This window comes from Amphiura filiformis, chromosome 2, assembly GCF_039555335.1.
Source record: "Amphiura filiformis chromosome 2, Afil_fr2py, whole genome shotgun sequence".
Lineage (NCBI taxonomy): Eukaryota > Metazoa > Echinodermata > Ophiuroidea > Amphilepidida > Amphiuridae > Amphiura > Amphiura filiformis.
The window spans coordinates 88,197,303-88,223,948 of NC_092629.1; the positions used below are offsets into that span (position 1 = coordinate 88,197,303).

Here is a 26,646-nt window from a genome sequence, read left to right on the forward strand (position 1 = left end):
CATTTGATCAAACTCAGCATTTACAATACAAAATAATTATTAAATAGGCTCATGAACCTCAATTTCTTTCAGTTTCTATGATAACCTACTACATTAAGCAATGTGCAAGGCTGCCGAATTCGACAACCTTGTTACCAAATCTTCAGGGGGCATGTACAGGGGGGGGGGGGTAATCTACTTAAATTTATTTTTAATGATCATATTCTTGTTTAGTATAGTCGATACCATATTTTCAACAGCAATTCATAAAAATTTGGAATTATCACACCCCCCTAGTACTATGGTTACCAAACTTTCAGGGATTGTAAATAAGATTATTATCTAAATTCTCTCGTCAGCTTTTTCCAATTAAGTGTTTATATTTTAAGCTACAGTGTTTCTAACATTCCCTTAAATGAAAAATGGAAAAATTTTTTTTTTTCAAAAGTAAACACTTTATCAAAAAAAAATGACGAGAGAATTTAGATATTAAGCTTATTTACCATCCCTGAAAGTTTGGTAACCGTAGCTCCTTCTTAAAGTGGGCAAAAAAAATCAAAAACTGTCAAAATTAAGGGAATTTTCAAAAAATAAAGAAAAACATAAGAATTGTTACAATTCTTATAAGACTCTTAAAATAGGTGGGGAAAATACTTTTCTTTGTTATGTTAAAGATTTAAATGAATAGACCTGAATGATCTGACACAGGAGCTATTTTTTCTGCAAGGGTGTTGTATCCGAGGCAGCTACCTTAACGCTCATCTAACTGAGGGGGAATGTGGTTTACCAAAACGCTCAAACAAACCGCCAACTGGCTCCATGTAATTACTGGCCCGTCCTTTCGTCATGTAAGGATTTTTATTGACGTTTATTTTGTTAGCTATACTAGAGACATTGCGATTTCCAAACGTAGCATCGAACGTACGTGGAATATTTTCAAAATTCCGTCACAGGAGAGTGGTTTTGAATAGATTCCACGTACATTCGATACGTACGTTTGGAAATCGCAATCTCTCTACTTATTTTCTAAAACGTACAGTCATGTTAATAAACTTTTATAGGAGAAATAATGCGGCTCGTAAGCTGAAACTTACTACCACCAAAATCGCTTTAATTATGGTAATTTCAACGTTAATAATATTTACCGGGCGGTAACTCAGTATTAACTTACTACCACCAAATTCAGTATTAACTTACTACCACCAAAATCGCTTTAATGATGGTAATTTCAACGTTAATCCTATTTACCGGACGGTAATTCAGTATGAAGTCCGAGTTTATTGATTTCTTAAATACACCTGGATCTGGATAATATTTTCTACCATTTTAAGGCGAGTCAGTTGGCATGAACCATACTTTACCATTTCTAGACATTTAACCAAATATTGTAGTGTATTTCTTAATAGTAGAATTCTCCGCCCGAAACCAAATCGTGTGCATGCATCGGTGGAAATGATATCTTTTATATCAAGGCTATAGAATCCATATCATTTATCCTGTGTGTCAGCTTTATTTGTCTCAATAATTGTTTCAAAAACCGATAGATCATGCTCCCCTCCGACCCGCCTTAAGGCGAGCAAGATTGTGGAAGCCATATTGTTACAGTTTTAGCCTTGTGATTAAAAACATGCAATGCACTTCTTAATGCATTAATCTTATAATTAATGAGTCAAGGAAGCCTTTGTATTTCCATAATGTCTTGTGGTTCGTGAGTTCCGGCCATTATCAAAACGAACGCTTTGAGCGTTTTCTCCCTCCCGAAAAAAATGATGCACATGGGCGGAATTTACACCCCATAGCCTAAATTGAGCTCTTGGGATCTCATTTTTGGAACTCATACCATTCTTCTTGTCTGCAAGCTTTATTTGTCTCAATATTCATGATATTTGAGTGTAAACACTGCTACTGCTAGGTCATGCTCCACTCTGACCCGTCTCAAGTCATTTAATGTACAATTATTATCATTTTTAATTAAATGTAAAATTCATAAATGTCATACCTGCATAATACTGAAATATTAGAACAGGAGAAGCAATGGGTTATTCCATCTGAAACCCAGGCCCCTCTATGGAAGCAGTTGTGTAAGATATAGACGAATCCAAATACACGCATTCCTACACCTGACTAGCAGCCTTTAGTTGGGTAGCCGTCGGCTACAATGCACTCAAAATGTGAAATGATTCGGCCTTGGCGGAAATTTTAAACTGCATTCCATCACCCGTTTTACACCTTCCGCGAAAACACAGGTAGACAAAAGAATAACACAATACAGTTCCCTTCGACAAAACACACAGCATGGTCTATTCGTTGTTGAATTGACATAATAATCGGATTAACTATACGCGGTATCTATGCATTGATGTACTTGCGAACAAAAGGACTATGTAGGCCTATATGAATAGATGCGACGGGATTATCTCCATTATATATATTATTAGCTATTATTCTATTAACCCTCCTCGTCCTTGCATCTTCTCTAGGTGTTAGGCGGCTTTTATTTGCACAATTGGACGCTCAAAACACCAGGTTGGTGCTAGCGGCTACCCAAAGATGTCCGACCAAATCCTGACCATGACTTGGCTACTTGGATTCGTCTATAGGTAAAGCCATGAACTGTATATTGTCCTACGGGTTGAAACATAATGCTAGCCAATTCCATTTGAAAAACATATTCACTCTGTGTAATATTATTCTTAAATCTTCTACATTGGTGTGGAAAATATCAAATGTGTAATATTTTGCCGATAATTTCAAATATATACAGTATTATAATATCACAAATAAAATTTGTACAATTAAAATTGGTACAACGATAACTTGAAAACACATTAAAAGTGTTTAATTTTATTAAACAGAAACAGCTGCAATGACAATGCATTTAAAAGCGGCCTAATATTATACATGATGTATAGAGGCTCGGAATTGCACAAATTATTCACCATTGTGATACTGTAATATATCCCGTTTTTAAGAGTCATTGAAAAGAGGAAAAATTCAGAAAAAAATGGGTGTATACGAGTGGATACTCATACGTAGTGGTAGATAGAAATGATTAAAAAGACGACCTAACGAACTTGAAGTAAAACTCTTTAATCAAAATTGGTGAAGATCTACTATTATATTGTTCAATCTGAAATAGGCCTAATGTATTTACGTGAATATTTTTGAAAATGTCACGATTTTAGATACATTCATGTTAACTATCTGGCCTTTTATACCCACCCCCATATATAACCCTTTTTCAGAGTTTTTTTTAAAAAAACCACTGCTTCCAAACAAAACCAATTATATTTCTAATTAACTCTTTTTTGTGACATTAGGGTTAGCTTCTACACCTTGAAGTTGAAAAAGATTTTATAATAATATTGTAAGGGTGCCCTAGCGGTTCAAAATGACCTGACCAAAGTTACCCCGCCTTTGGGGCAACTTTGGTCACAGTATTACATTCCATGAAGGAAAAACAATCAAAAAAATTGATCTTCGCTGAATATGGGCAAGTTGTTGTTTTTGTGACATTTGACACCTTGCAAAATTAATCAAACACACATCCTTGCTCACAAATATCGATTTTTATTTTTTCTGAAAAAAATGTAAAAAAATGCTGATTTTTGGTCAAAAATCCCGCTTTTTTCGTAAATTTCAAGGAAATTACACATGAGCGACTATTATTTCTTCCAAACATATTTCTTAATAAATTGACACCAAATATGACTAAAAACAATATTGCTGTACGAAAATATGACCATTTAAAAATATATATTTGACCGACCAAAGTTACCCCGCTGACCGAAGTTACCCCATTTTACGGTATGGTTACCTATCTAAAAGGTCAGCTTTGAAATTTCCAGAATTCCAGTTAACTACTTTGTTCTTATTAATTAGTACATATAAAAACTACATATCTGAAAGTCCGAGTCAAATACCGTAAAATTCCGTCTACAAGCATATATATGCCTCTAAACGAGGTTTTTTTGACACAAGAGACACGAGGCAGACACTCTCAACAAAAACGTTATTTGGAGTTTGAACAACTATATAAAGGCGGCTGTACAAACATGTATATTTGTAAGACCAATCTATTGCAATGTTTTTGAGAAGGGTATTGGCCTTTCATATATTTCGTTTAAAGAAACCCTCGTTTAGAGGCATATATGCTTCTAGACGGAATTCTACGGTATACTACAACTTGTTTAATGAATTGTTCTATTTTTTCATACACTTTTATTTTTTATTTTTGAAAAAAAAACTGAGCTTTATACATCATGCGCCTTTAACCATCATAATAATTTCATAAGACACTATCGTTTACGTTTTAGATATGATATCAATATGATTGTCTCGGACAGACTCAACATGAACACATCCCATCAAAATGCTCTGTGTTATGTTCTCAGACCATTAGGCTGCTGTACTTAGTTATTGAGCGAAGTGCGATTGAATTTATCCTGATTGAATTTTGACCAATAAGGAACAGCTATTTCTGTTGCGTCGGAAAAGGTGCTCCACTTTATTAGTCAGAAGTCAGTCGCTCGTCGCTACTACTCACAAATGAGTGTAATTCCAGCTTAGGTGTCATTTGAGACATTGGACGAAATCATGTTTCGACACTACCTAATTGTCGGTCTCCTTTTACTGGTATGTGAGCTCATGAATTGTAAATGTTTGTTATTAGTATTTCTGCCTCCGAGAGTCAGTATGTTTTCTAATTGACACCCAAAAAGCCGCACTATTCACGGCGGATCCAAACAGAAAAAAGGAGTGCGCCCGCATACGTTCGATATCAACTTTGACCCGGCTCAGCACGGGCATTGCCCTCTCGGTCAACAGAGCGGATTCGCTAACCGCCGCAGTGGATATAGGAGTCCGATTTTACAGGGATCTATATAATACGTGAACCAAAGCATAAAATGACTTGAAATCAAAGATTACCGTAGATTACAAGGTGCCCGCCAATTTACTAAGCTGTCTTGAGCCATGTGACTTTTTAGAGTTGAAAAGAGTGAAACAAATCAAGCAAAAATACGAGTAAATATTAGCAAGTTGTATTTTATTAGTTTCAAGTGAAAGAATACATCTTAGTGTTGATAAATATCAAGAAATCTCAAATTCGGGCGTGAACGAATGTGTCTTCCATTACTCTGGCCTTAAAAGCATTATTCTACAGATGGCCTGAAATTAAACAATTGAGTGGCGCACAGTGGCGGATTTAAGCTGTCAGCAAGTCAGCAAGTGCTGACAAGGCCCCCCTGTTATTTTGGCCAAAGGGCCCCTCTGCTTTTTGTTGTTGTTTGTTTTTTGCTTTAATCGTTTTCTGCCAGGTTCAAAGGTGCGGTTGGTAGAATAGTACTGAAAAGGTTATATATATATGCCCGTGCATGCAAGAGGACATTCTATTTATGCCAGTAGGCCTATTTATGATTCTTGAAAAGTTTAATTTTGCCCGTTTTGGACCCAGCAAGACGGTCAAAGGTCAAGGACCCCATGGGCCAAATTTAATATTTGGGAATATAATTTCTATAGAATCAGGACTACGATATGGTACCTAGAGCATTATACATTATCAAAATACAAGTAGGTCATCTAGTATGGGCCCAGGGCCCCCAATGTTAGATATAAGGGTATCATCATCAAAGCTGGCTCTAAAACTACAAAGGACCCCGTATGTGGACCGTGATATACGCCTAAAGGTCTTTCCTCTTAGATATTAATTTTCCCAATTTTGGCCCAGCAGGTATCCAAGATCAAGAGTTCCCGGGGGACCAAATGTCAATACAAAGGACCATTCGTTTCTCAATAACTATTCATGGGTACATGAGCTCCAAAGGTCAACTATTATTGGCCCACTTGGCCCTTTGGTTTAACATTTGCGGCCCTCTGCCCCAGGGCCTAAATGTTTTAAAAAAGTAATTTAAAGCAAATATAACAGTTCATGGTTCTACGTTGGTACACCCAGTACTTGGGCAGTGTTTCATGGGTACATGAGCCCCATAATGTCAAATATTATGGGCTACAGGACCCAGATGGGCCCAGGCCCGGGCCCCAAAAATTGCCCTGTGCATCTTCCTTTTTAGACCTAAACACCATATTTTGGGCCAAAATAGGGTAAAATTTTGCCCGCGCAAAGCGCACTGGCCCTCTATATAGCAAATGTCACCTTCATTTTGGGCTAAAACAGACTAAGGTGCATCAGCGTAGATCCGGTGGGGTGTATTGGGGAGGGGGGATAAATTCCCCCTTTTGCACCATGTTTTAACAGTTTAGTTTCAAAATGGCAAAAATGTTCACGCGCTTCACGCGCATTTGTACCATAAACTTGTTTTCTTGGCAAAATGTCCTGGATTTCAGAATTTTTCCAACCCCATCCCCCATGATGTCAAAATTCACGCGTACATGTACTAACGTATTAGCTTCCTATTCCCTGATGTCAGACTTATTATGATATTAAAACTGATTCTGGACCTTAATCTGGGATTTTGCTTGCTTGACTATCTAGCAAAAACAGAAAAGGAAATATTCCTTGTTTTTTAGTACCTACCGTTTAAACTCTCACAACATGATGCAGTCATGTCTACAGTAGAATTCACCACGAACTTTGCAGGACTTAAAAACCCCATTAAAAGCTATTAAACCAAGATAACACTCATTGAAAACAGATCAACTGATTAAATCAGATCTTCTCTGGTAGTACACATGTTTCTGTTTTACCTGTACAATGAGCAATGAGCTGGTATTATAGTTTCAGTTTGGTGAACGATTATAAAGCGAACGCAAGGTAACAATATGTGTGCGCTTTTGTTTACGAAATGAGTGTGCTTATTGTTAACCAGCGTTCTTGAAAATGAGAAGCATAATGGTTTGCAGACTTAACATGGTTTGAAAATAATTTCTTCATATTTTTTGGTGTTATCTGTCGTTTACATATCCTTCCTAAAACACAAAAGTGCGAATATTTCCAAACACCTAAATTAGCTAAAAATTTAGGACATGTTACAAAACTATATTTCAGAGAATACTTTAAATATTGGCCGGTTATTTTTCACACAGTGGCGTTAACTAGGCAATTGCCTATACTTCTAACATACACTACTTGTAGAGGTCACGCGTGAGTTGTGAGAGCTCTGTGTATTGTGTATAGGAAAACGGACAGTAACTGCAGTATGAATCTTATCAACCCCGATTTGGGTAGAATAGTGTGAAATTGCACATTTTCGCGCGCTTCGCGCGAAATTCACCAAATGTACATGTATCAAATTTTACTTCAAATAGTATGAAATGGAATGAATATTCGCGCAAAACGCGTACATAATCTCATAACATTGCGCTGAACTAATGCTCACTGGCCATTTTTTTTTTGCCCTCCTCCCGACCAAAAAAAAAAATCAGGAATGCTCCGCGTCAACTCTTTACTTGGGCCCCGGATATTTTGCTGACAGGGCCCTTTTCCTTAAATCTGCCTCTGGTGGCGCAGTATAAAAACGGCGTAAATAGAGGTCACTATGACACTTTCACAGAAAACCTAATTTTTCACAAAAATGTGCCATACGCCGTTTTTATACTAAGCCACTCAATTGATGAATAGTGTTACATGTTGAAACATGCTTGATAGACATAGCAAGCGAGCTTGATAAATAGTTTGATTATGTTTAATGTAGAGTTGGTGATATACACCCAAATTTATCAAAAATCTTTTTAAAAACACTATTTAAAGACCCATTCAGTGATCCCAGCACAAGTGTAAAAAAATTAAAATTGTTTATAAAATGCTTAAAAAAGTGAAGGATAAGTCATTCAAATTGTCATTTGGTATTTTTGAAATGACAAATTTGGCAAAAAACACGAAGAAAACAGCAGTACTGACGAAGTCGAAGCCCCATTGAAATACATGTAGCTAATTTAGATAATGTCAGTATCTAAATTACAGATTCGTGTAAAATGTCTTATTTTGTCTTAAATACACGGCTTTCGGCAGAACCACTCGCAGGCTATTTTAGCACATCTATGACAATATCAAAATCGGAATTTTGATGATTTTTACGATCGTCCGGAGGAGGAAATCACTGAATGGGCCTTTAACAGCAGCCAATCACCCATTATCCATTTATGATAGATGCAGGTGGCAATGATACTCTGGTTGTGGACGAGATACTCTTGTTATGAAGAAGGAGAAAACTTTACTGCCAAGTTTTAATTTTTTTCCAAAAAGTGTTTTTGATTTATGCAACTTTTTTTCATCTCAAAATCCCATTGAATTACTACAGGGAAGGTCTTTTGGCACTTTGCCAATTTCTCAAAATAGCCACATGTTTGAAAACAAAGATTTTATTAAAACTGATTTTTCTCTCCTTTAAAATAGTTGTATATAAAAGTTTTAAGTTTCATTTTGCTGCCAATATATCACAGAATAATACAAACCAAGTTTATTTTCTAACTTATATTTTGATTAAATTACCTAAATGCTAGGATTTTTTTAGCCACCAGGGAAGGGTGCTATGGTTACAAAACTTTCAGGGATTGTAAATAAGATTAATATCTAAATTCACTCGTCAGCTTTTTCCAATTAAGTGTTTCTATTTTAAGCTACAGTGTTTCTAACATTCCCTAAAATGAAAAATTATTTTTTTCAAAAAGTGACGAGACAAAACAAAATGACGAGAGAATTTAGATATTAAGCTTATTTACCATCCCTGAAAGTTTGGTAACCATAGCTCCTTCCTAAGTGGGCAAAAAAAAATCAAAAACTGTCAAAATTAAGGGAATTTTCAAAAGATAAAGAAAAACATAAGAATTGTTACAAATCTTATAAGCAGTAGCGTAGCCAGCAGGAGGGGGGGGGGGGGGGGCAGAGTGCCCCCTCCCTGACAAAAAGTGAAAGAAAAAAGTGCCCCTCTGACAAAATTGAAAGAGAAAATCACGAGGGCAAAGGAAAAGAAAAAGGGCACGGAGTCCCTTTTCTAACAAAATTCAGGGCCAAAATAGTATAAAAGACAACAATTTTCCGCGCGCGCACATTGTAACAATAAAGCCCCTTTTAAGGCCTTTTTCGGGAAGCTCGTAGATATTAATACAGTTGTATTGTATGATGCAACTGCAATTTTTTTTTTTTTTGCCCCCGAAATTTTATTTTGCCCCCACCCCCCCCCCGACCCAGAAAGCTGGCTACGCCCCTGCTTATAAGACTCTTAAAATAGGTGGTGAAAATACTTTTCTTTGTTATGTTAAAGATTTAAATGAATAGACCTGATTGATCTGACACAGGAGCTATTTTTCTGCAAGGGTGTTGTATCCGAGGCAGCTACCTTAACGCTCATCCAACTGAGGGGGAATGTGGTTTACCAAAACGCTCAAACAAACCGCCAACTGGCTCCATGTAATTACTGGCCCGTCCTTTCGTCATGTAAGGATTTTTATAGACGTTTATTTTGTTAGCTATACTAGAGACATTGCGATTTCCAAACGTAGCATTCAAAATCCCGTCACAGGAGAGTGGTTTTGAATAGATTCCACGTACATTCGATACGTACGTTTGGAAATCGCAATCTATCTACTAATTTTCTAAAAACGTACAGTCATGTTAATAAACTTTTATAGGAGAAATAATGCGGCTCGTAAGCTGAAACTTACTACCACCAAAATCGCTTTAATGATGGTAATTTCAACGTTAATAATATTTACCGGGCGGTAACTCAGTATTAACTTACTACCACCAAATTCAGTATTAACTTACTACCACCAAAATCGCTTTAATGATGGTAATTTCAACGTTAATCATATTTACCGGACGGTAATTCAGTATGAAGTCCGAGTTTATTGATTTCTTAAATACACCTGGATCTGGATAATATTTTCTACCATTTTAAGGCGAGTCAGTTGGCATGAACCATACTTTACCATTTCTAGACATTTAACCAAATATTGTAGTGTATTTCTTAATAGTAGAATTCTCCGCCCGAAACCAAATCGTGTGCATGCATCTGTGGAAATGATATCTTTTATATCAAGGCTATAGAATCCATATCATTTATCCTGTGTGTCAGCTTTATTTGTCTCAATAATTGTTTCAAAAACCGATAGATCATGCTCCCCTCCGACCCGCCTTAAGGCGAGCAAGATTGTGGAAGCCATATTGTTACAGTTTTAGCCTTGTGATTAAAAACATGCAATGCACTGCTTAATACATTAATCTTATAATAAATGAGTCAAGGAAACCTTTGTATTTCCATAATGTCTTGTGGTTCGTGAGTTCCGGCCATTATCAAAACGAACGCTTTGAGCGTTTTCTCCTCCCGAAAAAAAAAAATGATGCACATGGGCGGAATTTACACCCCCATAGCTTAAGTTGAGCTTTTAGGATCTCATTTTTGGAACTGGTACCATTCTTCTTGTCTGCCAGCTTTATTTGTCTCAATATTCATGATATTTGAGTGTAAACACTGCTACTGTTAGGTCATGCTCCACTCTGACCCGTCTCAAGTCATTTAATGTACAATTATTATCATTTTTAATCAAATGTAAAATTCCTACCTGCATAATACTGAAATATTAGAACAGGAGAAGCAATGGGTTATTCCATCTGAAACCCAGGCCCCTCTATGGAAGCAGTTGTGTAAGATATAGGTAAAGCCATGAACTGTATTGTCCTACGGGTTGAAACATAATGCTAGCCAATTCCATTTGAAAAACACACTCCCTCTGTGGAATAGTATTCTTAAATCTTCTACATTGGTGTGGAAAATATCAAATGTCTAATATTTTGCCGATAATTTCAAATATATACAGTATTATAATATCACAAATAAAATTTGTACAATTACAATTGGTACAACGATAACTTGAAAACACATTAAAAGTGTTGAATTTTATTAAACAGAAACAGCTGCAATGACAATGCATTTAAAAGCGGCCTAATATTATACATGATGTATAGAGGCTCGGAATTGCACAAATTATTCACCATTGTGATACTGTAATATATCCCGTTTTTAAGAGTCATTGAAAAGAAGAAAAATTCAGAAAAAATGGGTGTATACGAGTGGATACTCATACGTAGTGGTAGATAGAAATGATTAAAAAGACGACCTAACGAACTTGAAGTAAAACTCTTTAATCAAAATTGGTGAAGATCTACTATTATATTGTTCAATCTGAAATAATGTATTTACGTGAATATTTTTGAAAATGTCACGATTTTTGATAAATTCATGTTAACTATCTGGCCTTTTATATCCACCCCCATATCGGGTATGGTTACCTATCTAGAAGGTCAGCTTTGAAATTTCCAGGATTCCAGTTAACTACTTTGTTCTTATCAATTAGTACATATAAAAACTACATATCTGAAAGTCCGAGTCAAATACCGTAAAATTCCGTCTACAAGCATATATATGCCTCTAAACGAGGTTTTTTGACACAAGAGACAAGAGGCAGACACTCTCAACAAAAACGTTATTTGGAGTTTGAACAACTATATAAAGGCGGCTGTACAAACATGTATATTTGTAAGACCAATCTATTGCAATGTTTTTGAGAAGGGTATTGGCCTTTCATATATTTCGTTTAAAAAAACCCTCGTTTAGAGGCATATATGCTTCTAGACGGAATTCTACGGTATACTACAACTTGTTTAATGAATTGTTCTATTTTTTCACACACTTTTATTTTTTAGTTTTGAAAAAAAAACTTTGAGCTTTATACATCATGCGCCTTTAACCATCATAATAATTTCATAAGACACTATCGTTTACGTTTTAGATATGATATCAAAATAATTGTCTCGGACAGACTCAACATGAACACATCCCACCAAAATGCTCTAATGTGTTATGTTCTCAGACCATTAAGCTGCTGTACATTACTTAGTTATTGAGCGAAGTGCGATTGAATTTATCCTGATTGAATTTTGACCAATAAGGAACAGCTATTTCTGTTGCGTCGGAAAAGGTGCTCCACTTTATTAGTCAGAAGTCAGTCGCTCGTCGCTAATGCTCGCAAATGAGTGTAATTCCAGCTTAGGTGTCATTTGAGACATTGGACGAAATCATGTTTCGACACTACCTAATTGTCGGTCTCCTTTTACTGGTATGTGAGCTCATGAATTGTAAATGTTTGTTATTAGTATTTCTGCCTCCGAGAGGCAGTATGTTTTCTAATTGACACCCAAAAAGCCGCACTATTGCGCGGCATAGGCCGATTGTCCTATATGCGTGACAAATTTTTATTCTGACAAGTACTCTAATTTCTATTGCCATTTCCCTAAAATGAAATTTCAAAAATTTATGTGCAATAAATTAGCATTAAAATTAATCTTATTCTATAGAGGAATCGAAATCCACGCATTCCTACACCTGACTAGCAGCCTTTAGTTGGGTAGCCGTCGGCTACAATGCACCCAAAATGTGAAATGATTCGGCCTTGGCGGAAATTTTAAACTGCATTTCATCACCCGTTTTACACCTTCCGCGAAAACACAGGTAGACAAAAGAATGATTTAAGTTTACAAGCTTCTACATGGTCTATTCGCTGTTGAAGTGACATAATAATCGGATTAACTACACGCGGTATCTATGCATTGATGTACTTGCGAACAAAAGGACTATGTATGAATAGATGCGACGGGATTACCTGCGGAATTATCTCCATTATATATATATTATTAGCTATTATTCTATTAACCCTCCTCGTCCTTGCATCTTCTCTAGGTGTTAGGCGGCTTTTATTTGCACAATTGGACGCTCAAAACACTAGGTTGGTGCTAGCGGCTACCCAAAGATGTCCGACCAAATCCTGACCATGACTTGGCTCGTTGGATTCGTCTATAGGGATTCTAGAAACACGTAGCAAGTGGCGCCATTCATGAATTATGCATTGGAATATTCTCATAGCGCAGAAGCTCTGTCATCAGCCGTTATACGATGTTGTTGCGCCAAAATCCTGGGATTTCGGCAGCTGCCGAATCACGGGACTGCCGAAATCACGGTATTTCGGCAGGTTTACCATAATGTCTGACGTACAGTGTTGTAGGCCTAATGGAATTTATTATCTATTATTATTTTCTTGCATTTCGATAAACTTCCAACAAAATTGGAATTGGGCATTTTTTCAACCAGTTTTTGGTTAAAATTTCTCAAGTTGGTCAAAATCAAAAAATTCAAAAAATTCAAAAAAACACGTGTCAGATATTTGTATCTAGTTTTCAAAAGTTCATAAAATAAATTGCTGAATATTTATTCTGTAAATGATGTGAAATTTCTGTAGTAAACTAAATAGATTTTATTTTTATATATTTTTCAAAAGAAATAAATGCATAATATTGCTGGCAAACTGAAAACAAAAAGCATAAAACTATACGTCACTATGGAAAACATGCAAAACGCAATACCCTAACCTAACGTTAACCTACGCCACCTCGGTCGCCGTGTAATCCCTATGGCGTTACTTTTTGTCGGCTGTATTCCATAGTGGCGTATAGGTCCGATACGTGTACGTCACTATGACATACAATGTTTTTCATTTTTGCCGATATTTCATAATTATAAAATGTGCATAAAAAGTGGCGTATGGTCGATACGCCACTATGGAAAACACAAAATATCACTTTGCAACTATACGCCACATTTAATTAATTAATTACTAATTAATTAGCTAATGTTGACTGATGAGACTTAGAAAAATGAAAGAGAACATCATTAAAAACATATATGCCAATTTTCAAAAAAATGACCAAAAATCACTATACGCCACTATGGAATACAGCCGACGGATTATGTGTACTACACTGCTCCACTGTGTTGTAATTTCGTTCTGGTATACCAGTTCAACGAAATTAAAATTTCACGATATCTTTGCTGAACGAATTAATCTGCAAGAAAGTTTTTGTACATAAACATTATGTAGCCAGAGGTTTCCAGTGGTGTAAAAATCTCAACTTTTTCTTTAAAAACTGGGGGATGAGGTGTGGATCACGAAATGCCCTTTTAATAGGGGGTATATGCCTATAAGGTGTAGGCCTATCGGTGGTGGGGCATACAATTAGCCTAGTGCCGAAATAGGCGAGTCGCATTGACGCCGATTTTTTGTAAATTTGGGACCCCCCTTCCCTTGCCAGCCCCCCTAAACGTTCTTTTTTATTCCAAGGGGTAATGGCATACGTGTAATATACAGAGGGTGGTATATCGGAGGCATTGTCTTTTTTAAAGACATTTCTTGTTTTAATGCGCATTTTATTCATATCCATCGGACAGATGTCAGTAATTTAATCATTCCTCCCTCTCAAGCTAATTTGTCAATACTAATTAGCGAAACTAAGGCAGTGATTGGTCTATGATGGTCACGTGACATGTGACATCGATCAAGAGTGATGTATTGTCCCCACTCGGTGACAATATAAAGCCATGGTTATTTTTCTGGAAAACCATACGTACACAGAACCAAACTTGTACTTCATGCTTCAAAACTTTTGATACAATGATTAACATCTTGTTTCGCTACTACTTGGTGTTTGGTCTCCTGTTTGCCTGTACGTAAGTTTAGCAAGAGTTTGCATGCTTAGACTTTATATCTGATTTTGATTTTTTTGTGTTGTTTCATTTGATATTGTTTTGCGTGCTAGCTGCTAGCCATACGCTTCAACATAAATAAGTTTTGAGATATTTTCTCAAAATCTTAAGAACCACTGACTGAACCAATACTAGGCTTGTTTATCCTCTTTTAATGCATTTTTTATTTTGAATCCAAATATGGTCATGAAAACTAGGTTTAAAAATGAGCATTTTAATCGACATGGAAGGTAAAAATATGATACAATACTAGCTTTTCATAGGCACCTAAAGGTTTTTAAATTATATTGTGGTGGCTCATCCATATGAGTCTAAATATTATCACATAATTGGGAGGCATGTGGTATACTTGGGCCCGTACCAACATTATTGAAGTCACAGCACGGTTGTTTTGATAGCATTTTAAACTGAGTCAATTTTTGAAGTTGAACAATGATGGCGCATTTTGTCTTGCTTGCATCTTTACATGGGGTAGACACTTATAAAATGGTATTAGAACATTTTCAGTCAAAAGTCAATTTTTGCCCTATATATATTCTATTCGTTGACACAACTTTAAGAGAGCGCCCTTAAATTACGTCATATGGAGGCTTTTTATTTTGGTATCACTGGTTCGAAGAGACCCGTGCAATCCCGTGGTACTAAATACAACCAGTTAGAGGTTTGGAATAGACATTTGTGGGCATTCAAATCAGACATGCTACAACTACGTATTTGCTTTTAAGTTGAACATGTTTTCCTGATAATCTCAAATGAAAGCATTATCTTAGGTTGGGAAAGTAAATGTTGCCTGGGACATGAATGTCACTGCCACAATTTCTATCAATAATGCAAATGAATAAACTATGTGTATTTTCGCATAGACCATCTAATTATTAGATGTTCTGTGATTTTCCATTATAATCCAATAATCAACAATCCTGAGGTAATTCATTGGTAGAGCACCAGCGCAGTCACCTTCGGAGCCTTATTTCACCCTTATATAGATAAGCAATCCATTGAAGGTGTCTCGGAAAGTATTTCTTTAACTGCATATCTCCTTGTCTTGGCAGGGCTGTCAACTCTCACGCATTGGCCGTGAGTCTCACGCATCAAGCATTGGGTCACTTTCTCACGGTCTCACGCCAAGGTAGTACAATCTCACGCCTAGGTAGTAAATCTCACGCAAAAAGTTTTGAAATCAGTAAAATGTCACCCATCGTCAAAATAATTTGTTGTCCCTACCCCCCATCGTCAAAATAATGTGTTGTCCCTACCCCCCACACCCCCCCACACACACACACACACACACCCACACCCCGCTTTTCAGATTCTCGAGGGCCGAGGCTCAAATAATCAAGGGTCAAAATGAATATTGTAATCGGCAAATCCCGGTACGCCTCTGTCTCACGCCAAGCAATTCCAAAAAGTTAACAGCCCTGGTCTTGGGTAGGCATCAAATAATTTTCTGAGGTCTCTCGACTCTGGTGGGATAAACCACTTTAAAGGTACCAAACCACTCCATCCTACTTTCAAGCTAGGAACAGCTGATATGAGTGGCGTAAACCAGCGTGCCCCTATATTACACAGCAGACCCTTGTGCTAGAGTCAGCTGAGCAGAGCTTGCACTGCTGGAATAAGGATAATGACTGGTCACAAGAACCTGGTCTTACTGTCAGTTGGAGTGTAGTGTCATTTGGAATGTTTAGGTCCGAGTGTCGTGTACTGGTATGTCTTCTTTATCTTCAATTGGAGACGGTTACGAGCTTTGAATCAGGTCTATCTGTCGGAATGCTTTGTTTTGACGACTATTTTTTACCGATCACCTATACTGCGCCATCGCAGTATGTCGTATCTATAATTTGAAGAATTTGTCGTTACACATAGTAACGTACTCGCCCAACGTATTTGTGCGCGACTTTGTCAATGATCGGTAAAATTGCTGTTTTGTCCTTTTCACATAGTGACGTATTAGCACAACTGTTTCACATAGTGTCGAATTTGCGAGACGTATTTGTCATCTGAATGGCGAAATTGGCATTAGTCCTTTTCACATAGTGACGTATTTTATTTAATATTGATTATTTTCAGAATAAGTTCGTCGCTCTGATAGCGATAAGATTACATTGAAAATATGGTATATCTGCATTACTTTAAACCAGGTTTTAATCGACAATAATCTTTTATTTAAGATTATGCAGCAAATGAAAATCGCTCAATTTTCAAATCCGATTTTCTCGAAATGCGTATTTTGCAAATATGTCAGTATGTGATACGGCCGACAATATAATGTCGGCGTTTAAGGCTCTTTATAGTGCGCCAGCTTATCTCATTAAACGTTATTGGTCGCCACTATAAACAGACCAATAACGTTAATTGCTGCTCACATACGGCATGATATCATATGGGTGCCAATGATAGCGGCGCACAGGAGGATTACATATGTTACACATGGACCGATAGCTTGGCGTCCCCCGGACGAAATAGTCTCATTGTTCACTTCCACAATTCTAAATATACCTTGGGATATAATAGCAGAAGTCAGAATAAGACTTTATAAAGAACCAAACTTATACTTCGTGCTTAAAATATTTGATACAATGGTTAACATCTTGTTTCGCCACTACTTGGTGTTTGGTCTCCTGTTTACATGTACGTAAGTTTTGCAAGATTTTGTATCTGATTTTGATTTTGTGTATTGTTTTTCTGAAAATCTTAAGAACCGCGGAACCAATATTAGACTCTTTTAATGAATTCTTTATGTTGATTTCAAATATGGTCATGAACATTTCAAATAACTTTTAAAACTTTTCGTATGCAGTCAATACCAGCACTGAGAACGCTTACGTTTGTTGTTGCTAGGTTTAAAAATTAACATTTTAATCGACATAGAGGCTGAAAATATGATACAATGCTATGTTTTCATAGGCACCTAAAGGTTTTTAATACTGTGGGGGCCCATCCATATGAGGCTAAATATTATTGGGAGGCCCTGTGGTATACTTCGCCACGTCCCGGGGCCACGTACCAACATTATTGATTTCACAGCACGGTTGTTTGATGGCATGTAAAGCCGAGTCATTTTTAAGAAAAGTTGAACAATGATGTTTATTTATCTAAAATCTTGTTTGAACACTGTGTACTTTCATTCTGGACAAAATTAAGTCCAATTTTCTAGAAAACTTCAAAAGAAAATACAGAGTGTGTTGCAAATATGATTTTGAATTCAGGAATTATCCATTTTTTTAAAAATAAAATGAAAGCAAAAATGCATAATAAATGTGTTTTGCAATAAAATATTTGTCATTACTAGTTGTGTGTGGGGGTGGGTGTGTGGGGGTGTGTGTGTTTATCTCGCAAAATGGTTGAATCTTGCGCTGCAATCAACTCGCTAGCGCCAGGGATTGAACCCGGGACCTTATGTACCCCAAAGGCGAGTACCATAACCAGTATGCCGAGCTATTCCCAAATGATATCCAGTGGCGTCACCGGGACTTTTGTCGAGGGTGCATGGGGGGGGGGTGCAAAATGAATTTCAGGGGGTGGGGGCAGAATCAACAAATTTTGTCAAAATTTGCCTTGAAAGTGGGAGGGGGCAAACTGGGGGATAGGAAAAATATGGTGGGAAATGCCCCCCGTAGTGCCGGCACTGATGATATCCCTGTTTGCATAGTTTAGCTCAAGTCATCCAAATTATATGCCACCAAACAAACCCTCCCTCGGTTGTTGATAACGACTGTTAATGTATAACGTTATTAATCAACCAAAAACAGGAAAATCTGTAACAAAGTAAACAATCTCCGTACAGAGCTGCTAGCAAATTTTCGCGGTCAATAAAACGAGTAGGTCTGGTGATTAATTGAAATATCATCAACATACAGTGTTCCAGGAGCACTATAACAATAGTGGTGTGAGGCTATTATTTGTTGAGTGAAGGGGAAGGTGGTTTTACCCAGAGATGGAACCGAGACTGTGGGACAGTCTACAACACAGTTTCGCTTTTAATTTAATTAAATCTTTATTACTCATGTAAGTTGCCATCTAATTATGAACCAGAAAATGGTACATTGTGGTTTTCCGCGAACATTATTACCAACAACACAAGAAATATTTGAAAAATTAGTCTCCGTATTTATAATATGTGTTTTTACAACTTGGTAATGTTCAGATATGGTGTTTCAAAAATATTAGTCTGAAAACTGGATATTTTCGCGTTAGTATTGGAAAAAATGCCGGGTTTAATGCGTGACTGCAATATAATTCGGTAATATAACTTTTAAGTATAGAAATCATGGTAAAATAAAAATAAAAATAAATACCATCAAAATCGATACTTTTTGTATCCTCAAAGTATATCTAACAATAATATCGCTCGTATTGTATTTGTATTTACAGTATCAGATGCGGCATCACATGGGGCACCACATGTGGCAGAATGGAGCTACCATGGAGCTAAAGGTAATAGTTGCTTAAATTGTAATACTAAATTTGAAAAGAGAATAAGCGACATGAGAGTTTAAAAATTCGAAATTGTGGTGGTACAAATAAACTGTGACTTAGCGCATTACTAATTATTCATCTAGCCATATTATTGTAATAATGTTATCATTACAAATAAATATATTTTAAATTTTCGTAAAACATAATTATAAAACAAATATTTTGTATAAAGCACAAAACAACAATTTTCCCGATAGGTCAGAGTTCAACTATGCGGAAATTTACCAGAATCCCACAATGCATTTGAAAATGGTATTGCCAATATTGCTTTAAAGAAATGAAATCAAAACTCGGCCGCCGGTTACCGGCGGTTGAACCGCGCTCCAATATTTAGAACTCTCTAAGCGGACGGTCGAGTTTTGATTTCATCCCTTACTACATCATGCAGTTATTGTTAACTACATGTATGCACACAACACAGGGGCACTCACATAGGTAATTGACCCGTACTAGTAGCGCTGTGCTGTGGGTATATGAGATGAACTAATTAGCGTCATATATCAAAAAGTATAAAAGCTCTGATTTTAGTACTTGCTTTATGTTTCAATTACTTATTCTTTTCAAAATATCTGAATTTTTAATCCGGTACAAGCTTTAATAACGGGGGAACATACATTTGTATGAGAAAGGAAATCTACCATCTTATCCAAACTCCCGTGTTAATCCAATGCACATTTTGCTTCACCGGGCCGCCCTGACTTGGTCGCGTTTGGAAGAGGAGTGCCACCAAACCGTAATAGGTACAAATTTAGTACTTTCTGTCAATCAAGTATGGTTTATTTTCTACGTTATTAGCATAGTCCTTATAATAACGGTGGAGCGCCTTGATGAGTAAATGATAGCAAACCAGTGAAAAATCCCCAAAAGCTCCACCCGTACATGTCAATAGCGTCATTATCGATTGGATTAGTCGACCGTAGCGGACAATTCGATCGCTCATTGGATTAATATTACCACGTGGTAAGAAATGTGCATTGGACAATCGATTACTATAATGGGTTAGTACTGCATATTTCGGTTTAATCTTCACTAAGCGGGTTTATGGCTGAAAAGGTCACGGTTAATTTGCCGTGGACAAAACTGCACCATGATTCACGTTTTTAATCGTAAGTTATAGATTGGGCGATACTTTAAATGTCAACTCCGCCCAAAATATCATATTTTCAAATAGAAATCAGTTCTATACTGTTAATGTTTGTCGAGTTTTAGATATTGTCCCACATTAATAATAAATATATTTTTTCCTGCAATTTTGTATATGTTACCAACTGCGACAGAGTTCTTGTTAGACCTCCAAGTCAACTTGGAAGTTGATCAAGGTTTGTACAACCCATGTGCAGCAAACAACTAACCATTGTCCGTCATTAATTATATATATATATATATATATGTGTGTGTGTGTGTGTGTATTCCGGATCACATTCTGATATTAATTACCATGGTTTCATATTCTTAGATAGCGAGAACCAATCGGTGCAAATAACTGTGTACGATGCCCGGGCGCGCACTTGCGTACTCGCAGTACTTTCGTGTTCGCTTATATTTACACGCTTTTTCTAACATTTTTAGTGACACTTTTGTTATAAAATAGCCACAATCTAGGGATTTTTTTCTCGTGTATGAAATAGGTTCATAAATGCGTATCACTTGTTGCTTGAGATATTGTACAAAGTAATGCACCAGTACCGAGATGTTGATGCGACTAATATAATACTCCCCCTTCGGGGTCGTATATTAGCCACATCAACATCTCAGTATGCGTGCAATCCCCCACAACTGATTTTTTAAAACCAATAAGTGCATGGCGATGTATTGTTTCTATATATTGGTTTGCCTCAAGTTCGGTAGTGACATTATAACATTTGTTTGTTTGTTTGTTTGGTTTTTTTTGGGGGGTCTCATCCTCATCGCATTATATTCTTAAATCTTCTGTGGTTGTACATTGAGACTAATTCATTAATCATTAATTGTTTTAATTATTGATGTTGTATTACTAACTATATGTATAGATGAGTTGACCTCAAAGTTTATCAACAAAGGCAAGGGACTGATATATCGATATGCTTGAATAAACCACATGCAACCACTGCACTGTTCAATAGCCTTATTGTGATGTGGCGGGAGTTTTACAAATACGAGCCCTGAACAAAATATAATGCGCGCGCAATAAACAATGGAAATTAAAACGATGCGTGCGCATACTGACAGGCATTGATGTCAGAAGTCAACTCATCTATACCATGGAAACTGAGAAGAAGAAAACCTGCATCTGAATTTGATAATTCAAATTTGATTGATTGGTAAATTTGCATGATCTGAGCGTTGACTTTTTCTGAGGATTTCATAGTACAACTAACCTGAAGCATTGTGCAATTTGTGATAAACGCTTGAGAGTTTAAAATAAATGTTGTCCCTTGTACTTCATGACTATTGACTAACCCTCATGCTTTTATCACAAAGTGCACAACAAGCTCTCAGTTTGGGAGCTTAGTAAAATGCACAAAATATTATTAATAGATTATATGTTAAAGTTGAATTTATAGTCACGCGCATGCTCAGTATCCAACATCAGGCATCCAATGATTCCATGTGCTATATACAAAAGCGATCGAGTATAAATTTGACTAATTTAACTGTTATAACTTGCCAGATTATTCTAACCAGGACGTAGATTTTTATCACGAGGATATGCCTCTTTAGACAAGGAGCTACCATGCATGCTGATTTTCCAACTATCATACAAACTCACACAAAGACACACAATACACCCTCACTCACCCATTAAGCAACACACATTTTGTTTGAGCTTGGTCCCATCAGGACCCAAGTGTGTCTCCGCAGGGAGAGACCGTTTAAACAAACAAACACTCACCCACCGCACATGTACACCACCACCAGAGCCACACTCATAATACGTACATAAACCGAAACATAAACTACATCAAAGTAGACTTTAAAGTCCTCACCAAAAATTCAAACGTTAACGAAGTTAACACATCAACAATTTACATACCCAGCGCACTGAAAAGTTTAAGTTATGCGAGTTGTGCTGTCCCATTGTTGCAACGACGGCACCACTGCTCGCACACTGCATAGACGTGCATGGTTAAATTTGAATTTGGACTGATATATTTACAATAAAAACACATTCAAAATGCTGGTCGATTTCACATTTTATGTTATCTACAGAAGGTGTGAATTATCCTTTATGCATACATCACTTTTGTTCTGAAATCGACCAAGTAATAATGACACACACACACAATTCTTAAACAACATCTTTTGCATAGAATTCAATGGGATTTGAAAAGTAAAGTGGCAGTTGAAACTCTAGTGATAACACTTTTGCAGTGCATGATGGGGCTTCCTTAAATCATCCTCTGACACCATAATAACGTTAACAATGTGAACATACCAACAATCTACACACCCCACGCAGGTTAGCCCATGATGACATAGACCAGCCGACCTATAGAAGGGATTAACGCTCAACTTGCAAGGGTGTGAGCGTATACATGTTTGCGGAAGCACATTTGGGTAATCAGCAGGCTCAGGCTCAAGCAAAATGATCAAGCCAAGCTACAAAAGCCTCCAAAAAGTATACTGGCCTACTGTAGAACGAAAAGTAAAAGATACATTCAGGATAAATAAAGAGCAAGGAAAAGAAGGCCACTCAGAACAAATTATGTAAACAAATACTGCCAACCTTTGGCACCCCCATAAAACACTCACACTGGGACAAGGAAAAATTACTCAGAAAATAAATCAATATATACATCCACATCAACAAACAAACCCCACACTCACCACTCGTATCCCTACACAAGAACAGGGTATATTTGAGATATCAATTTTATTATTAACTGTTTATATCACTCCCTAGGTGATATATTTTGATAAGTTATTCGTAATTATTGTTTTCCAGGACCCTCTAGTTGGCCTGAACTGTTTCCGGACCAGTGTGCTGGGAATGAGCAATCGCCAATTAACATCACACCAACAAAAGCATTGTACAGCGCTGCTGGACCTGTAAAGCTTCATGGCTACGAAGCAGATGATACACCCGATAACGCACAGATGGAGTTTACCAACAATGGACATAGTGGTAAGCTCTACATATTAGATAAAGAGTGAGAAACATACAATTGCCAGAAATAATCGATGTCTTGGCTAGATCCGGAAGGGCATTAGGAAACGAATTTGGAGAAAACCTTCTGTTAATAAAATACTATGCTGAGCCACTAGCCTGGGTGGCTCACTCTCCAGTAATTTCAGATGATTGAGCTCAGTAATACATCAAAGAATGTCTTCCAATGCATGAAAACAAATAGATAATCAGTGTTTGTAATTATCAGAAGGTTTTCTCCAAATTCATTCTCTAATGGGTCCAGCCTTTTGTAAAAAGTCGCAAAATTTTACGCGCTTTGCCAACATTTTGTTTGCTCGTTCCTTGCATAAATATTCCCTTCTAGATTTTAATGCTTGGTGCCACAAAAGTTGTGTAATTAACAGAAATCGTATCCCTTCTCATAAAATTGTAAATATAGACACAACCATATGCACTTTATGCAACTTTGCATAATTTGTATGCGTTATAAATTTTCATCGAGCTGTAGTTCGGTATGAATTAACATTTTAAGGTTATACATAATGTTCAAGGCTTGATTCCAGAGGGGCGTAAGTTAATAATAGAAACAGCCATGCAGAAAAAAAATGAACTCAAGCGTACTTGGTGTATCAATCTACAAGCACAATGACCAGGAACCTATGAAACCGTGTCACGTGAGTCATCCTATGTTGCAGGCATAGGGAGAAGGCAATCATGATAGGGGCTTCCGTGGGGCAGCCGGTTATCTGCTATTTTCCTATGGTATTTTCTAAATTTTCAATTTTTTTAATATTATCCTTAGATGATATCTGTCGTGAAATAAATCGATGCTGCTATATGCTATAGTAGGCCTAGTAGGCCTACCCTGATTATGCAATATATACAACAATAACTACAACAACAATAACAAAACCAACAACCAATATCTAATTTGTTCAAAAGGCCGCGCCTATTTAGACTAGTAAGCCTTTTCCTGAATTATATAATAATAAAACCAACGGCAAAAACAATCAATCACTGCAGTCAGAAAGAAAGAAACGAACAAGACAGAAAAATAGAAAAGTAAGAAAAGAAAATAATTAATATAATTGGACCACAGGGATTCGAACCCGTACTAGTTGTCCAGCTCAAATATTACATAGTCGAGAAGAGTATGAGTCAAGCGCGGTAATCGATTGCGCCACGGAGGGGCTTACGAAAATTGGTGGTCTCAAACTTACTCTAATATGCAATAGTGCATACAGGCTGTTATGATAAACAAGCGCATTGCCCTCGCAAAGTTGGACGCATCGATGACGAAAAAACTCGTTTTTTGCCAAAGTAGCTTCAATTTGTAATAAAAATCAAATGGTAGAGTAATCGTTAGACAGTTGAGAAATAATGTAGGTAGTTAGATGTCAAAATTAACGTTCCACAATCAAGATATCGATAATGTAACAAAACAGTTTTTTCTCATGCAAGATTCTCGAAAATGTTCCCCCAAAACGGGCTTTTAAAATTTAATCGGTACTGTATTTGGTTCTGTTAAATGGCAACATTATTTCTTTGATCGATTTGTAGTACAATACAAAAAAGAAGAAAACAATCACTCGACGTGGTTTTATACGGGGCGCACATTTGAAAAAAAACCGACATGGAACGCGTTTTTGATCTTGTGAACATGGTGCGTAAAAAGGATTTAAACGAAGGATTTTCAAATTAATTCTAAAAATTTGTATAAACAAACCAAAATAATGTTAAGCTACATCCAATGCACCAACATTTCACTCGCTGCGATATTACGCTGTGTGATTACTGAGAAAACTATGTTTTTGAGAACGTTTTTTTATACGTTTCTTTGTGTAACCTTAAAGGAAAACCTACTGTTCTAAATAAATCCAATTAGCCTAACATTTTCTTCTCTGATAGTGTATGAGCCTGGCCCCCTCAGATGGGGTGTTTAGTACCACTTAAAGGGGGGGGGGGCAAAACTGCACTTTTACCAAATGGTAGTTGACATCATGGGCTACACAAAATGCCTGATACCAATTCAATGGGAGTAGCTTTTGGCGGGAAAAGGTAATCGAACTTTACACAGATTTCAAATTTCAAACTTGCTCAAATTGTGTTAAAACCATTCCAATGTATTTCCTTAGTCACAAGGATTCAGAAAATGTATATCGTGATCTATCTAGGATGTACCTTTCTTGAGTTATTACCGACTACCTATGGTAAAAGTGCAGCTTTTTTGCAACATTTTGCAAACATTATAAATTCATGAAATTGTAGGCACCAGCATTTTATGCAACGTTTTACTACGTTTTTGCATTCTGATTAAAAATCGAGTCATATGCAATTTCAGAGTCTATATAATTTTATGTGTCTATTTTAGTTATGGAAGAACCAAAAAGTGACATCATAGAATAATGAGAATGGTTGTCAAACAAGCCGGAAAATTGGTGTAAAAACAACAAAAAGTACGTGTAGAGCGGGGGTATAGAGAAAGTCAGCATCTAAAAGTCTGCGTGGCACTTCCCCGTACATAATCTTTCGAAGACCCACCACAGGTGCTCCTAAAGTACAAAATGCAGCCATTTTAATGCTCTCGGGGTAAAGCAAAGTATCAGTTCCTAATTGTCTCATTTCAGTTCAGGTAGATCTTACTGGTAATTACTACATTGAAGGTGGTCCTCTGAAGTCAACCTATCAGGCAGCGCAATTTCACTTCCACTGGGGGAGCATCGACTCTCAAGGTTCGGAACATACACTGAATGGAAAACACTATCCTGCTGAGGTAGGTTTGTATGCATGAGCCATCGTAAATAAAGATACTTGTGTTAATTGGTGATTATTACTTTAAAAGCTCTCATCCTGCGGAAGCTACCGTATCCGTTAAACATCATCATTCGCATAAATTTGAAAAAGTAACAGATAGTTTTTTATTGCTTTAAACAGATGCACATCGTCCATTGGGACCGAGATAATTACCAGTCGATAGGAGAAGCAGTTGGGCATAAGAATGGTTTGGCAGTATTGGGAGTATTCCTTGAAGTAAGAATATTTCAACAGAACTTTATCTCCTATGAGTAATGGTCTTTCTGCGAAACCTTTTTGTCGACAAAATATGGTACTAATTTTATGAATTGCAGTATATATCCCGTTGACAAATCAATTAGGACTAAGCAACAATATATTGCCTACGATTGCCCATCCGTGTTTACTAGTATATCAGTGGTTGTGCTATCCGATAGGGCTACCTTAAAGCGTTTTCACTTCAGGGTCAGAAGTAAAAAATACACACGGTTGTTTGATGACATGTTAATCTGGGTCATTTTTAAGAAAAGTTGAACAATGATGGAGCTGTTTATCTAAAATCTTGTATCTTTACAAGGGGTAGACACTTGTGAACTGATATTAGAACATAGGTAAACAGACTAACAAATAACAGGGGAATTTTCAAAAAACTTTTGTTGTAAGGCAGAACTCATATTATTTGGATAATTTAAATTTGAAATATATGTAAATAGCGCCCTCAATTTGCACAGAAAT

General features: G+C 36.7%; 1 protein-coding gene across 4 annotated transcripts in view; it reads left to right on the forward strand.

Moving 5' to 3' along the window:
- Nucleotides 1-26,646, forward strand: part of LOC140146788 (carbonic anhydrase 7-like) — a 43,162-nt gene that overhangs the window by 11,824 nt on the left and 4,692 nt on the right. The window contains exons 1-6 of one of the 4 annotated variants that reach the window (XM_072168671.1): nucleotides 14,371-14,491; nucleotides 18,906-18,968; nucleotides 20,288-20,329; nucleotides 22,936-23,115; nucleotides 25,746-25,891; nucleotides 26,053-26,148. In XM_072168671.1, coding sequence (XP_072024772.1) covers nucleotides 14,440-14,491; nucleotides 18,906-18,968; nucleotides 20,288-20,329; nucleotides 22,936-23,115; nucleotides 25,746-25,891; nucleotides 26,053-26,148 — 579 coding nt within the window. In that variant the 5' untranslated portion in view covers nucleotides 14,371-14,439. Of the gene's footprint in view, nucleotides 1-14,370; nucleotides 14,492-18,905; nucleotides 18,969-20,287; nucleotides 20,330-22,935; nucleotides 23,116-25,745; nucleotides 25,892-26,052; nucleotides 26,149-26,646 lie in introns of those variants that run through there. The other 3 variants (XM_072168670.1, XM_072168673.1, XM_072168672.1) reach the window with 3 other exon arrangements.